The sequence below is a fragment of the Heterocephalus glaber genome, unplaced genomic scaffold (assembly GCF_053883595.1).
Source record: "Heterocephalus glaber isolate CG9 unplaced genomic scaffold, H.glaber_assembly_v1.0 deba00000470, whole genome shotgun sequence".
NCBI lineage: Eukaryota > Metazoa > Chordata > Mammalia > Rodentia > Bathyergidae > Heterocephalus > Heterocephalus glaber.
Window position 1 is genome coordinate 28,318,819 of NW_028258145.1, and position 16,402 is coordinate 28,335,220.

At 51.1% G+C, this 16,402-nt stretch overlaps 2 protein-coding genes across 2 annotated transcripts; one reads left to right on the plus strand and one right to left on the minus strand.

Moving 5' to 3' along the window:
• The first annotated feature begins 18 nt into the window (after positions 1–18).
• Positions 19–7,643, plus strand: Lbx2 (ladybird homeobox 2). Its single transcript, XM_004844671.3, has 2 exons — positions 19–2,931; positions 3,872–7,643. The coding sequence occupies exons 1-2, from the start codon at positions 2,733–2,735 to the stop codon at positions 4,255–4,257; spliced, it is 585 nt and encodes a 194-aa protein (XP_004844728.2). The 5' UTR covers positions 19–2,732; the 3' UTR covers positions 4,258–7,643.
• Positions 7,644–7,815: 172 nt separating this feature from the next.
• Ttc31 (tetratricopeptide repeat domain 31) lies at positions 7,816–16,328 on the minus strand. The gene is given in 14 exon segments (XM_087202335.1): positions 7,816–9,937; positions 10,085–10,186; positions 10,409–10,550; positions 10,634–10,724; positions 10,804–10,915; positions 11,110–11,179; positions 11,181–11,302; positions 11,948–12,028; positions 12,133–12,189; positions 12,573–12,656; positions 12,810–13,039; positions 13,155–13,257; positions 15,892–15,980; positions 16,125–16,328. Coding segments are annotated over 14 exon segments (1,617 nt in total). The 5' UTR covers positions 16,165–16,328; the 3' UTR covers positions 7,816–9,643.
• Positions 16,329–16,402: the final 74 nt, after the last annotated feature.

A 16,402-nucleotide genomic window follows, 5' to 3' on the forward strand; every position in this document is an offset into this window, starting at 1 on the left:
TGAGCAAACCTCAGTGCCAAAGTGGGGGAGGTGAGCTGGGTCTGGCCTGGGTGGAGGAACCTCGGGTGAGAGGGGTGGGTGCCTCAGAATGGGAAGTCTGAAAGGGGGTGATGAGGGGAGGTGTGAGAAGTATCCTTAAATGGGAAGTGGGGTGCCCTCCCACGGGGGTGAAGGTGGGAATGTGAGGATCTTTACAAGGAGAGACAGCACAAAACCCCAAAGTATCTGAAGGGACGATGAGGGGAATCCTTGGAGGTCGGAGACCAGAGACTGCCGGAGAATGACCAGAAGGAAAAGCGTGGGATCCCCTGCAGGCTGCGGAGAAGGCTTGGAGTTGGGAATTGGTGTGGCTCACGGGCAGGGAGAGTTGGGTCTGGGGTGGGGGCTAAGGTCAAAAGAGGTGTGCAATGAGCTCCCAGAGCCTCCACCTTCCTGGCTGGAGGGGGTGGGATGGGGGGTGTCTATGAGACAGCTGAGAATCCCCTCAAACCCAGAACCAAGGTTTAATCTCTTAATCTCCCTCATTAATCACTCACCCTCCTCTTGCCCCTCTCCTCGGATCCAGTTTCGCCCCAGCTCGTGTTCCAGACGCTTCACTGGGAAAAGCCCCCTTCTGTGGCCCCAGGATAGCCTGGACTACTCTCTGGCCGCTGAGATGACCTTGGGTTGGCTTCTGCTGTACGGGGCATCTTCCTTTTTACTAGTCTCCGCTTCCCTCTCCTCCCCCAAACTCGTGTCTGGAGACCCTCCAACCCCATTACCTGAGCTGAGCTGCAGAGGGGAGAAGGTGGGCCTAGGACATGGAAGGGGAGGAAGTCAGAGGCCCATCAGGAGAGCCCCACACTCCTCACAGACACACAGGGGTAATTGAGAGCAGAGGTAGAGAGACAGGCATAAAAGCTATATAGTGGATGTATGAGCGCTGTTTACAGTATCTGTTTGGTGACATGCCTGGGATATAGTAGGGCAGTTCCTGCTGCCTCCTGGGATCTGCTTTAATTGCATATTAAGTGAAACCACAAGGATGGTGCTGAGGCCTGCAGCCAGAGCATCTCTCCCGCCCTCCCCTGCCCCCCACCATTAATAACCAATTAACAAGGTCCTGAAGCAGCTCAGCTTTCTACCATGGCCTGGCTCTGCTCCCTGACCCAGCAGTAGCCCATCAGGCTTCAAGTGTGTTGCCCAGGCCACCATGAAAGCACTACATGAAGGTCTGGGTATCTGGGGGTCTCACTGGAAGGACCCTTTTACCAAGAAGGCCCCCACTATCTAGATGCCTTCCCATCCATGTCAAGGAATCTGGCTTTCCTAAGCCCTGCTCGTGGTGCCCCAAGGAAGACACAGGTGAACACAGAAGGGCACGGCACAAGTGGTGGGAGATGCAGAGGTCTACAGGGCAGGTGACATAATGGAAGTTTGGGAGGGACTGGCCTGGTTCTTCATGGTGTGGTGGTGGGAGATAGAATATCATCAGTTCCCAGCCACCCTGGCAGCAAAGCAGCTTCTTGAGAATGGCAGGGATTCTCCATCCCTGGGCTGTGAACTCTCCAGCTACAGTATATGAGGTGGGCTAGAAGAAGAAAGCTGAATTCCTGTCAAGCCTCTACTCTAGGGTGGTAAGCCCAGGACCAGAATAAATGCAGGGGAGAAAGGAGACCACCCAGATAAAATAGGAATGAATAAAGTAGCCTCAGAGTTGGTGCCTGGGTTGGCAGGGGTCCCATATGATGACGGTTGGGTCCATGAAGTCTGTGCTTCAAGTCAGTCTTCCTGAGGAGTGACTCCACCCTGATCAGAATCCCTCCTCTGAGGCTGTTACTGAGCCTCTGCAGAGTGGAGAAACCATATCTAAACTTCAAGAGTTTCATAAAAAGACAGATCCACTGAGAGACCAATAGACTGAATAGGAACCCCTTTCTAGAGGCCAGCCTTGCTGGCCAAGAACCCTCTTGAGCATTAGTGCCATCTCCAGTGCAGCATGTTTCTCTCCGGAGACTCCGCTGTCCTTGTGTTTTGAGTTAATTGGAACCTCTAAGACACGGCAGGGCAGACTCGCAGACTCCCGTCTACTCATTTGCACTGGCTTCTTCGCGGTATTCCCACTATTGCTGTTGCTCTCCTGGGCCCGGTCCTCCGTGTCTCACCTCCCAGACCACGCCACACTAATCACTTCCAGCCACCAGGATCTCTTTAAGAGCGTTTTATTACAGGAGTTGGTGCAGAACAGGGGGCCAGGTTAGGAGACTGAGGTCTACTTGAGATCAGGGATCCTAGCACAATCAGCCCTGGTCCTCCTCCTTGAAACTTTGCAAATCTCCAGCTGTTGGGGCCAGGAAAAGCAGTTTTATCGCCCAGGAGTTTATGAGCTGGAGGGGAGGAGCTCAAGGCAGGAGACTGCGGACGGCACACAGAATCCAGCAGAATGGGACCAGTTTCGGTGTGCACTTGGCTGTGCCCTGCAACACGGCCCTAGTCTGGCGGACGGTTCTGCGGTTTTCTCTCTGCGCCTCTCTACTCTGTAGAAATAAGGCTGCTGGGACGTCTATGGGCTCCAGACCCTCCGTGGCCCTAGGGGAAAGATAGGGGCACAGAAGGAGGGGCACACAGGACTCCAGCGCCGGGGGCGGGTCTGAGACAAGGGGGCCCGAATTGGGAGCCGAGCGGGGGGCCCAGGCAGCTTCGGAGTAAAGCGCAGCGGGCTGCGGGACCACAATATCCCATCCCGGTGGGCCATGAATTCGGGACGCCAGGCCCGGACACCCTTCAGCATCGCAGACATTCTAGGCCCGCGCACGGAGCCCCGAGCACCCTCTGCGCCACCGCTTCCAGAGCCCGGCCCGGGTCCCACGTCGCCCCTGGGCGCGCTGGAGGAGCTGACCAGTAAAACCTTCTGCGGACTGGATGGGTGCGGCCCCCCGCAACCCTCTGAAGGTACAGCGCCGGCGTAGACTCGAACTTGGCGGTCTCCTCACTTCTCTCTTTCTGCTTCTCGAGCTCAAACCTCCGTCTCACCCTGGGCAGGTCACCCTAATCCGCTCCTGCCCTTAGTCCACGCGTCGAGACTCGCACCTGTGGCTCCTCCCCTCCCCCCTGTAGTCTTCTAACTCCGGGGTCGCTCCAGGAGGCCGCCTGAACCGCGGGAAGCAGCCGAGGTGTCCGGAACTGTGAGACGGGAGGGTCGATTCGCTATAGGCGGGGCAATCGCGTCTGAGCAGGCAGTAGGAAACAAAAGGCCTCAGGCGGGGAAAGGGCAGTGCAGAAAAAGCTAGTAGGAGGAGAGGCTCTGTCTCTCCAGTTGACCAAGCTCCGTTCCAGGCCCTCACTCCTGGAGGGCGCGCTAGGAGCCGCAGGTCTTGGCGTGGCGTTGGGTACGCGATCCCGAACTCTGCCTTTCTTCGCACTCTCTGCTCTTTCCATTGCACTTTTGGGCTCGCTGTTGTACGCTGAGTGCCCTACATTCCTCAGGAGACTAAGGAGGCCCTTTTTCCTTCGCCAGGCTGAGTAGCAGTCCATACTCCGATCCACCTCTGGTGCCACCCCAAACCTGCTAGCCTGCTCAGCTCCAGGAGGCCAGACCTTGCACCAGCTCTCCTCTGGCTTGTTCCACCCCTCTTTTCTTCCACTCCCCTGCAACAACCCTCAGTGGCGGCTGGCACTTTGTGCTCGCTGGCCGCACCTCAGCTGACCTTGTGCGCTTCGCGCTTCGGTGAGGTACCACTCGGTGAGGTACCACGGCTCTGGTCCCCCTCTGCCTTCTTGGCTCTTTTTCTTTGGCCCCACGGGCCTGACCCCACCCCCAGCTTTTCCTCACAGGCCACAGACAGATTCCCTCCCTCGGGAGACTGACCCGATTCCCGCCCTATTCCTGCAGACAAGGCCGCCCCAGCCGTGCTGGGGCCTCCTTCCGCGGGCCGCAGACGGCGCAAGTCACGCACTGCGTTCACCGCGCAGCAGGTGCTGGAGCTGGAGCGGCGATTCGTCTTCCAGAAGTACTTAGCACCATCAGAGCGCGACGGACTAGCTGCGCGACTCGGCCTGGCCAACGCGCAGGTTGTCACTTGGTTCCAGAACCGCCGTGCCAAGTTCAAGCGCGACGTGGAGGAGATGCGCGCTGATGTGGCCTCCCTACGCGCGTTGTCCCCTGGAGTTTTGTGCCGCCTAGCTCTGCCCAGTGGTGCTCAAAGCCCTGGCCGTCGCCCCACTGGGCCTGACTCCGGGACCCACCTGTCAGACGAAGAGATACAGGTGGACGATTGAAGGCAAAGCCACTGCCAGCCGTGGGCTCTGGGGCTGTGGACTCTTCGCCTCCCAGCTCTTCCTCTTGTCTGTGTTCTGGGGTGGAGGGAAGACCCGGGTCAGATCCGGCCTACACCTTTCCGACTTGTTGAGAGTAAAGTCTCAGCTTTGTTGCTAGACACCCCAATCCGGACCTCCAGGCCAATAACAGCAAAATATGCTGACTATTGGAGAGATCTGATGGCAGCGCTGTGAAGAGCGCTTGAGATACAGGATGTCTCCTTTAACTCTCATAGCAACCCTACAAGGTAGGTGAATAATTATGCCCATTTTACAAAAGAAGAACTCCTAGGTCAGGCTTTGATCCAGACAGCTAATCAACCCTCAGGGCAGTGTTTGTCATCCTTCTGCTCAAGAGACACTGGACAGAGGGAAAGGGGTCCAGGACTGTCTGTGGCTGCAGGCAATAAATAAACCCCTACTGGCTGCCTGTGGTCGCAGGACTCTGTCCTGCCTCTAATCAAACTGGCCTGGGAAGCCTCTAAGATGGGTGCAGAGCCCAGAGAGACAACATGGTGCTTGATTCTTCCCTCTTTCCCCACCCTGTGCTCATTTGTAGTGGGTTCCCCATGTGTTTCCCTGGCTGCATTAAGAGCCCTGTGCAGAGACAAAGTGAAAGGTGTCTGCAGAGAGGGCATCTTCTACCTCTGGACTTCTGTGTGGCTCCTGTGCTGCCAGTGGACCCACCAGGACCAGCTGGCAAGGGGCTGGAAAGCTGGCCCACCGAAGTGGAGTCCGGAGTAGCTGGGGATCCCAGCCGGGTTCCACAGCTGACATTTCTGACATTTATTTATTCTGCTGGAGATTAATCACCCTATTGCACGGTGAAGGGGGGGGGGGACACGATATAGCTACAAGACTTCCCCATCCCTGGCTGACCCAGCTGACTCAGCTGATCTTCAGAAGACCAGGCTTGGATTTTTTCCTGTTTCCCCTGTCTCCTCTCAGTCCTCTAGTCCCTCCTCAGACTGCCCCCTGCTTCTGCCCAGATGTGACAACTCCACTTCAAAAGATGCCCCAAGGGTGGGGGTGTCAACTAAGGCCCCAGTTTCGGGCATGGTAGCACAAGCCTGTAATCCTAGCACTTGGTAGGCTGAGACAGGAGGACTGCCCTGAATTTGAGGCCAGCATGGGCTACATAGTGACTTCAAGGCAGCCTGTCTCAAAAAACAAAACAAAACAAGGCTGGAAAGTAGGAGAGAACCTGGCATTTGGGGGCTATAACTGCCTTTGTTCCTACTGCTTTGCATGACTTAATCCTCACAATAACCCAATAGGCCCGAGATTTTTGTATTCTTATTTTCAGGATAAAGAAACTGAATCACAGGAGCCCAAGGAAGATTAGCCAGGCTATGCAGTTTGTAGTGGTGAGGTGAGGCTAATCTTCATGCTTGTCTGACTCAGCAACACATGCTTTTGGTCAGTACAGGTACTGTCCCTATAAAGGTGACTGGGGCTATCTTTTTTTTTTTTTTTTTTTTTTGAGGCAGGTGCCGGAACCACTGAGCTAAATCCCCGACCCTGACTGGGGCTATCTTAAAGAAGCAAAGGATTCACAGAAAGAAAAGAGGGAAAAGGGCCAAAGGTAGAAGTTAATACTTTGTACTGTAGACAGACCACGGGGGTGGATTATAAGGGAGGGACAAGAAAGCAACGTTTAGGGCAGGTTAATGTGGCCGAATGTGCAAGGTGGACTAGACCCTGGCAGAGACCTGAGGAAGGCAATGTGTAACCCTGGCCACCGTGGAAGGTAAGAGCCGAGAGAATTCAGGGCTAGACTTTGGGGTGGGTGGCTGGTCACTGAAGAGGTATGATTTCTTCCCAGTGACCAAGAATTGTATGAGTCAGTGAAAATCATACAATCCTGGACAACTGGAAGAAAAAATGACCTTATGGATAGAAATAGACAACGACCACTGATGTAGAGTTAAAAATCTGTCAGTCATTATATATAAAAACTATTATTTGCAATTGTGCTGCCCCTCTAACACACATACACAACCTACTTACCACCCCTGGCTCCTATTGCTCTCTTATCCCCTTTATCACCTCAAGATCAGCTTTCTGGAAACCTTCTAGGCAGTGACCAACTCTTCTGTGTTTTTTGTTTTGATTTGTTTTGTTTTGGAGACAGGGTCTCACTCTGTAGTTCAGATTGGCCTTGAACTCATAGTGATCTTCCTGCCTTAGCCTTCCGAGTGCTGGGATGACAGGTGTGCACCACCACACTTGCCCCAACTGTTCTGTTTTCCCAGCACTTTCCCAGTCATAGCGATGAAAGACCCACACCCCAGCAAAACCAAGATGGTTACTCACCTGCTTTCCATTCCAGAAGACTCCAAACACAGCCTGCCTGCTAGGTCAGAACCCTATCAATTTGGGAGTGGTGAGTGTCGGCAGAGTGAGGCAAGGCATTAAGGGTCCTGTGGCTCTTGGCTAGAAGATTCAAATCCAGGACAGGATAAGAGGTGCTGGGGAAGGAACACTTATCTGTTAATTAGAAGAGTGCTTGCTGGGTGTGGTGCCACACCTTTTGTAATATCAGCACTCTGGGAAGCTGAGGCAGGAGGATCACCAAGTTGGAGGAGCCCAGCCTGGGTGACAGGGACTTAGAGAGACGCTATCTAAAAAAAAAAAAAAAAAAAAAAAAAAATTCTAGGTATGTAGCTTAGTGTGAAGGTCCTGGCCCCCGTATTTAAAAAAAATTTTTTTTAGAAGAGAAGCCAGCTCATTGTAAAGGCTAACATGCCACACAGTACTGGTCAGTAACTATTCTTTGAGGGGCCAGAAGCTCTAGTAAACTAGTAAAGTTCCTGAAGTATCCAGATCCAGGACCTCCCCCAAAGGCCCTGTGGGCAGACCTCTTAAGGAGTCATTAATTACCCCTTTTAAATAAAAACAACCACCTCTCTTCCACCCCTAACCCAAACTGGGATGAACAAAGAAGTCCCAGGGCAAGTCCTTCTAGCTAGGAAATTAGGGTCCAGTCAAGCTAACTAGCTCTGAACCATAGCCCCCTCCCCTTGAGGTTTCCTAAACTTCAGCCCAGAGTGTGGCCACCTCCTGTACTCAAGCCTTATGCAATACTCAAACATGTCCCATCCTGGCAGAATGTCCTGTAGAAGGATGTCTGCTGCACTACGGCCCTAGAAGAGTGTCCATTCTGACCACCTGGAGAGCTTATTGAAATACACATTTCTGGGCCCCACCCTCTTGGTTTCCAGCTTTAGACCTGGCATAGGGCCTGAGGGTTTGCTTTTGTCACAAGTTTCTGGTTGATGCTGATGTTGCAGTTCAGAGACCAAACTTTGACACCCACAGCCCCAGGAACGTTAGATTTTCTGAATTTAAGCAGCAATTCATTCTTATTCTCCTCTTCCTACTGTAGGAATCACAAATATGTGAGACAGGGCCAGAGATTTAACTCAGTGGTTCCACCGCCTGCCTCGAAAGTGGAAGGTCCCAAGTTTGATCCCCAGTACCAAAAAACAAACAAAAAACCCCAAATATGTGAGACAGTTGCAGGCAAAATTTGGTTTATTTAGCACCCACTATGTACCAGGCACTTTGTAGGTATTTTATTACTCTTTTGATTCTCACAACAGCCCTGTGAGGTAGGGCCTTCCCCCATTTTACAGATGAGGAAACTGGGGCTTAAATGTTGAGCTGCCCAGATGACCCAACTAGTAATGGCAGACTTCATCTTGCTAGATACTATTTAAGGAACCTAAATCATAAACAATAGAAAAGATGGGGGAAAGTCCTATATAAAAGAGATATTTTGGGTCCGGGATTTAACTCAGTGGTTCCGTTGCCTGCCCTGCAAGCACAAGGACGTGAGTTCAATCCCTGGTACCAAAAAAAAAAAAAAAGAGAGAGATGTTTCAACACCTATCTTCAAGTGCAAACTTTATTGGGCAAGATTTATAGGGCAGAAGCATCATTTATCTTCATGAATGGTCCCTCTGGGGTGGGGTAGGGGCTACAAGTCCCGTAAGGATTAAATGGGCTTAGACTCCCAGCCAGGGCCAGGGAGGACCCAACTAAGGAAAGCTGCCAGGATCTTAAACCAAAAGGAGATCATGAATCTCCCATAGAAGTGATTATAACACTTGGTGGTAAAACTCCTATGGGGAAAGACTAACTGTAGTGTCCAGTGCTGGGGTGAAGTAGCAGCAGCCTGGATACCATGCAGGGAATGTGATATGTGGGCCTGCAGCTCCAGGCAGGAGCTAGTGAGGGACTTCCCAAATGCAAACCCTTGAAGAATTTTCCAGCAATGGGAGGAGGTGGGTGTCAGACCACTGGACCAAGAGGTCTGAGTATGCACGGCAGTGTGGCTGGAAAATGGCATAAAGAGCTAGCAGAATACTGCGGGCTGTGGCTAGAGAAAACAGCAAGAACTGGGGTGAGGAAGAGGTGAACATTCACCAGGCTGCTGAAGAGTGGGACTGTTTTTACTCCTTGTGACCCCCTTCTTGAGCACAAAACTCCACCTGGTGAATAAGTTCCCTAGGGCCAAGAAGCACAGCAAGTCCCAGAGGCCTCCTTGCTGGCTCTGCTGTAGTCCAAAAACCTGAACTGCTGCATAATGCAGTTTCCCCCAACCATCCCCCACCCCTTTTTGGCAATACTAGGGATGGAACCCAGGGCCTTTGTGCTGAGCTGCATCTCCAGCACTTTTTTTTGAGAGTGTCTTGCTAAGTCACCAAGCTGCCCAGGCTGGGCTTGGACTTGTGATCCTCTTGCCTTAGTCTTCCAGAGTGCTGGGATCACAGGTGTGCACCCTTGCACCCAGGTACAGTTCCCCATCTTGAGCTCTGGTGGAGTTTGTTTCCTTACCACCCCCAGAAGAAGCCATCTGCTTGAGAACCAAAGAAAGGATGTTTCAGTGGATGTGGGGCTCCTTTCTCTCATGAGAAGATTCTCCATGCAAAAGGAATGACTGCCAGGGGTACCTTTAATACGGACTTTTAGTGTTTGCTTTTTCGTTTTTTGAGACAGGGTCTCACTCTGTAATTCAGGCTAGCCTTGAACTCACTATGTGGCCCAGGCTGGCCTCCAACTTGCATTTATGGCAATCCTCCTGCCTCAGCTTCCCAAGTGCTGGGATTACAGGCATATGCCAACATGTCCAGCTCAATGTGGATTTAGGGTACAGGGTCTCAAAATATGGAGAAAAATATCAGCACACAGTGTTCACTATACTTGTGGGATGTATATGGTTTCACTTTATGAGAGAAAGAGGCTTCTGGGGCTGGGGATTTAGCCCAGTGGCAATGCGCCTCCCTTGCAAGTGCAAGATCCTGAGTTCGATCCCTGGTACTGGAAAAAAAAAGAACCTCCTTTATCTGGGCTGAGGCAGATGCTGGCATCCAAAACAAGGAGTCCCCCAGCTCTTTGAGGAATCCTGGAGATAAACAGGGTGGGGTCTTCTAATCTGAGTCTGAGAAAAAGACAAGGTGGGGTAGCTCAGGTGATATGTGGGAGAATACATGGGCGGAGACAAAAGGCCCGGGGCCCTGGAAGCCATGCTCTGACTGAAGGAGAACAGGTCTGAGTCTCCTGGTTTAAAATGGGGAAGTGACTCGAGGACACCAGTAGATCGAGGTGGCACATGGATTCTTCCTCGTTGATCCTGCTAAAAAGGGAAGAGAGAAGGGCACGTGAGCCCACCATTCCTGCACCCTCCTTATCCACTGGAGGCAGTGATTCGGTACTACATGTCTCACAGTCCCAGGTGGTGCTCCCTGATGGCCCTAGCCTGAGGGCGGGCCAGTTTCCTTACCAGAGCAAGTTGGAGAAGCCAAGAGTGGAGTTCCCAGGCTGCGCTGGGCTGGTACCCACCCCTCAGAGTCTCCTGGAACACAGCAGCTGCCTCTCCAAAGCGCTTTGGCCCCAGAGGGATTGGAAAGGGAAAGTTTAGGTGTCAGGGGAGCCAAGGAACTATAAATTGACCCTTTTCCCAAACCGGCCCCACCTTCTAGTACTGCTACCATCAAGATGCTATGGTAGTGGGAGCTTATCTAGGAAATGTCAATGTAGACCCCATTCCCACTGCCCTGTCCCCCACCCCCTACCTCTCCTCTGCTTCCAGTCCCAGTCCTATTACCTGCAGCCCCATCAAGGCCTTGCCCAGGTGGAAGAGGCCCCGGGGCCAGCCGGGTTGTAGGGTAAGGGCCACCTGGGCATCAACCAGGGCCCATGCTGGCTGACCCAACCGCTCATGGCAGAAGGAGCGATTTCCAAATAACCTGATAAACACAGAAAGTGGCCAAAGGTCTGGATCTTCCACACTGTGCCTTGGCCTGATCTCCCAGCACATGTCCCAACCTACCTGTGGTCCTGGGGGTTGAGCTGTAAGGCCTGAGTGAAAAGAACAACAGCCTCATGGTAGAAACCATTTTGAGCAAAGCTGGTACCCAACTCTGGAAAAAAGAGAGGGTGGGAAGGTTCCAATGGGGCTCCTGCAGAGAGGAGGGTGAAGAGAGAAAGAAAGGATCTCACTTGCCAGTTCCTGGCTCTGATGTATGGAAGCTGCCAGCAGTCCTGGAGATGCCTGGGGCTGGGGAGGAGAGTCAAGCAGGCCTGGAGGCCTCCGTCTTCCCAAATCTTTCTCCTTTGTTCAGTTACACTGCAGTCAGTACCACCCAACTAATATATGCAATTCTCCCAACAACCCTGCAAGAAAGTACCTTCCTACAGAGAAAACTACTCAGGGTCAGGGTGACAGTGATGAAGCCAGACCCCAGGTCTCTTGGTGCTAAGTGGAGGGAACTCCTAATGGACAGCCTCTGACCATCTCAACTGTGCCTTAGGACTCTGCCTAGGGCTCTCCTCTCTTGAGGGATTCCTTTCTTTTTGGACCATCTTCTCCTGGGGGCCCTGGTCCTTGACTTGGTTGGGGCTTTTGGCTTGGTCTCTTCTCTCTGTGGGTACTTAGGAGCCAATCCCCAACCTTGCGTAAAGCCAGAGACACAAAACTGCTAGATAGATCCAGTAAGTCCTGTGGGCAGAAGGAAAGTCGGGTACAGACGGACAAATAAGGCATGTTCTTATCTATACATGGAAGCTAAAAAGTGGATTTCATAGAAGTAGAGAACAGAATAGTGGTTACCAGAACCTGGGAAGGATTTAGGGGAGGGAGAATGGAAAGAAGAGGGTTCATAGGTACAGGGCTAGAAATAACTTTTTCCTTTTTTTTTTTTTGAGACAGGGTCTTGCTGTATAGTTTAGGCTGGCCTTGAACTGACTGTGTAGCCCAGGCTGGTCTCAAACTCACAGCAATCAGGTAGGAGAAATAACTCCTAAAGTTTTATAAAACAGTAGAATAACTAATTGAATATTTCCAAACAGCTAGAAGAGATTTTCAATGATCTCACACAAAGAAAAATGATAAATCTCTAAGGTGATGGCTATGCCAATGACTGTGATCTGATCATTACACATTGTATACATGTATTAAAATGTCACACTGTACCCACAATTACGTACAATTACTATGTGTACAATTAAAAGTAACAATATATTTTAAAATACATTTAAAAAATTTCTCCAGGAAAGTTACAGAGGGCCTGGGAATGAATTATAGTTTGAAGTAGGAGGAAGAGAAGATGGGGAGAGACAAAGAAGGGAAGGAAGGGGCTCTCACCTCTTCCTCACCACACAGTCCCCGAGCTGGGTTTTCAGGGCTGGCTGGGGGGCTGTCATCCTCATCTGGGGTAACTGTGGTCTGGATGGAAGGTAGACAGAGCTGGGATCACCTTGAGCCACCTCCCTTCTCAGCCCCCATCTTCTTGCTCCTTGCTGCTCTTGATATCTGCCTGTTGAGCTCACCTTGGGCTCCCCACTGTCCTGTTCCGAGCGCTCCTGTCGCTTTCTTTCCTTTTGACGCTGCAATAATAATAATGATGATAATTTATTTTGAGCACTTACAATATGGCATGCATTGGACTACATACACTACTTGGATACACTATTTCATTTATCCCTGGGACTCTATGAAGAATGTATTTTTATCACTCTGAAAAAGCAGACAAGAGAGTCACCAGCCAGAGGCCTCATAGCAGGGAGACAGCTTCCAACCAGGGCAGTACAGTGGGATTCTAGAGCCACCACACTGATGGCTTCCAGGAGAACCTGCAGTCCCGGACCCATACAGCCTACCTGGCAAGGGGTCCACTGCAGGTTGCCTTGAGCTCCCTCCTGTTCTCACACTCTTCCCTCTTTCCCTTCTCTAAGTCACTCTGGGCTCTCCTCCTTCCACCCCCAACCACATTCTTCTTTCGTTGTTTCGTCTCTGCTTTCTGTTTCATGTGTTCCTCCTCAGCCACCAGCTCTGCAGCCAGGCGGTTGGCTTCCTGGAGAAGGAAGGGCAGGTGACAGGAAAAGAGAAGGAAACAGGAAGAATGAGAATACAAAGGGAGGTAAATAGTACAGAAGAATCTGTACAGATGAGGGGAGGTACAGGGTGGGAATACAGGGATCATGAAGCCTCTTCCTGAGAATCTCACCTCTTTGGTTACCAGGAGCTTCTGGGGCATGGCCACCTGCAGCAGGCTGTCTGAGACACTAGAGAAGGATGGGGAGGCAGAGGGACTTTGAGGGCAGGGCTCAGACTCTTGGGGAGGGTAAAGGAAGGACTTTCGAAGACCACAGTAGTTGCCCAGTCCCTTGGTCCCCTTGCCCCTGTCACTCTGTCCAGTTGTGTTTCCTTCATTAGGGAAACAGTCCAGGAGGTAATCTGTCAGGAAGAAGAGACAGGAAAGGAAGAAGAGCATGAACAAGGGGAGTACCTGAGGGTGAGCCTACCCCAGGGTTCCAGCCCCGATCCAGGGTCCAGGCCCTGCACTCCCCACCATGGTGCCACAGCTGCAGCTGCCTGCTGCTCCCATCCACGTGGATCCAGTGCAGGCCCTGGGACTCACCCTCCATTGGCTGGTGAAGAAAATCCACTACATTCTGGGAGGGGGAGGGGAGGGGAGGCTGGTGTTGGGAGGGAAGCTCTGGGAGAGAGCAAGGGGTTGCCTGGCTTGACTTCTCCACCATGGCAGCCACAAAGCAGCCACCCAGCCCAGAGAATCCTTCTGGCTCTGACCCCCCCCCTTAAAATCTGCTGTTCTTGGCTTTCTTGATGCATTGCCTCCTTTTGCTACTCTCCCACATTCCCTAAGGGCTGAGGGTGGCATTCAGCCCAGCCTTCAGCACCTTCCAGGATCTTCTCTCTCAGACCTGTCACTAGGTCAGCTGCACAGAGGCTCCTGGAATGGAGCCCTCTTACCTGCTCTTCCAGCTGTGCCCTGTCATATCCTTGAACATGAATAGCCCCTATGCAGAAATAAGTACAGCAGCTCCCAGCGGCCTCTTCTCTGCATTGTTTCTCCCCAAAACCAAGCCCTCAAAAACTACCCCTTACTAAAAAACTTCCAATGTCCTTCACTGCCAAGGTCATAAGCACAGTGAATCTAGCACCTCTGCCTAGGATTCAGAGCTTTCCAAAAAGCTCCCTGGTGACCTTTCCAACCTTCCCTCGTAATCCTCCTGTTTAGCTGCCATCCTCCTTTGGCCACCAGGCTCTCTCTAGCCTTGGGGCTGCCTCCCAGCTGTCCTCCAATCCTTCCTGGCTCAGAGTGCCTTTCTCATATTTTGTCTCACCTTGAAAGTCCAATTCATATTCTATTTCCTCTTAAAGCCTTCTCAGATGTTTTCATCTCCAATTAGCTCTGGCCTCTCTCAACCAAAATGTGCCCACAAAGTCTATGTTATACAATTTAGAGCCTTATTATTCATTGCTTTTATTGCTCTCTTAATTGGTGCAAAGAATGGAACTGGAAAGAGTGCTATGCTAGAGTGGAGCCATTTGCATCCTAGTTTTGACTCTATTCCTGCCTGAATGTTTCATTTTGGAGAAGTCATTGACAAAATGAGGTAAGACTCTTCAAGGTTGGACCCATATACTCTATTTTATTTTTTGGGTAAGGGCTGGGGATAGAACCCAGAGTCCTATTTGGTCTACAACTGAACTACACACCATGCAACCAACACTGACTCGGATGTCATTTCCTCAGTGAGCGTAAGCTTCCGAGGACAGGAATCATCATATCCCTATGTGGCCTATGGTCACACATAATCTGGCCCCCCAATAGCTGCATGAATCTTCTCCTACTCTCTCATCACCTTCCTTCAGCCACCATGGTATCCTTTGAAGTTCCTACAACATACCAACTGTGCTTCCATTTCAGTGCTTTTGCACTTGTTATTTCCTGCCTGGGATCCTCTTTGTCCAGTGAATGGCTTACTCCATTATCTTCTTTAGATTTCTGCTTAGATGTCACCTTCTCCTGTTCTTTTTTTTTAAATCTTCCAACTCTACTCAGTGTTCTGTTCGCCTCCTTGCTCTTTCTTTGAACATATATGCTATGTTCTTTATTTATTGACTGGCTGCTTCCACTAGATCCTTCAAATTCATTGAACAAAAAGACTTTTATCTCTTGGTTCACTGTTGGTCTCCTATAAGTGTCTGGTATATAACTGGTGCTCAGTGAGTGTGTGCTGAGTAAACAGAGAGATTAGTGGGGAGGCTGTTACAATAGAGAAAAAGGAAGGAACTATGCCTGTAGAGCCTTGTGTTACCCACTGAGTTTGGGCTTTTTTTTTTGGTACCGAGGATCGAACTTGGGACCTTCCACTTGTGAGGCAGGCACCACTGAGCTAAATCCTCGGCCTCTGTGCTTTATCAATGATGGAAGAAAACTTGATCAGAACAGTGAACTGCTCATAGGAAATAGTGATAGGGAAGGTGATGGAACTAGGGGGTGGAAAGTTTAGTTAACAAGACATTACTCAACTCAGGCCAAAGAGAATGTGGCCTTGAACTCAGCCTTTGAACTAAGGCTGTGGCAGTACTGGGAATAGGAATGTAAATGAAGGGTTTGTGGTTTGGAGGGGGGGGTTGGGGGGGTTTTTTGGTACCAGGGATTGAACTTGGGTCCTTGCATTTGCACAGCAGGCGGCCAAACCACTGAGCTAAATCCCCGGCCCAGAAGGGTTTGTTTTAAGAGACATTTCTGAAGTAGATTTTAGTGACTGGCTAAATATGTGAAGTAAAGGAAAAGGAGAATTACAAAAGCAATCAGTTGCAAAGATGATGAACTAACTTTTGGACTTGAATTTGAGATACTAGAGATCCAAACCCTTGTGCTAAACGAGGTCTTTCCAGCCATCACCTGCCTTCTCTCTGGTTCCATCTTTCACTGTTTCAACCAAACTCTTTCTACTATGATCTTACTTTAGTGAGGTTCTTTTTTATTTTTCCTAGTGGTCCCATTGTCCTCTCTCCTGGAGACACGTGTACCCATCCACAGTCCTCAACCCAGACACACCTGTCTGATCAATTTTGTTCACTTTGACCATTTATTACAGGAAGATCACACTTCTGGTCCCTCATCCCTCACCTGTCTAGCAGGTTGTAAAGCTACTCTTCCCCACAGGCCCCAGAACCCTGTTTGGTGCCAACTCAGCGAAGAGTCTCAGGACAGCTGATTAAAAGAAGCCATGAACGAAATGACTAGGCAAGTAAGCTCAGGTCTCTTTTACCTCTTCTCCGTAGACCTCTGGACCAAATTCCTTGCCGAGTTTAGGGACAGCAGCGACCCTCAGCGGGCAACCAGGCCGCAGAGGGCAGTCTACAGGAAAGGAAGGTGGTGCTGCATCAGGGGGCTCAAGATGGATGGGCAAGAGCCCTCCAGCCTCCGCTTGAAAATGTCCAGACAGACTCAAGAGGGCTGTTTCTGCCCTCCTAGGCCCCCTCCGTCTATCACAGAGCTCACCTAGCTTGATTCGCTCCACAGTCTTCAGAACCGGCGCCATCTCCAGTCAGTAGTAACCCGAAAGTGAAAGTTAGTCTAGAATTTGATCCCAGCAAAAGGGCGCGGCGGGATAGAGTGTGCAGCCATCTTTGTTAGGGGCAGATGCCGTCGATTACGGAGCGCGAGAGAGTCCGTGACAGTCTCAGCGGTTCCTGCGTTAGAGACTGCTCTTGGTAAGGGGCGGAGTCCGAGCTACGGCGGGCGTTGGGAGGTACGAGGAAGCCGGAATTGTTAGGTTC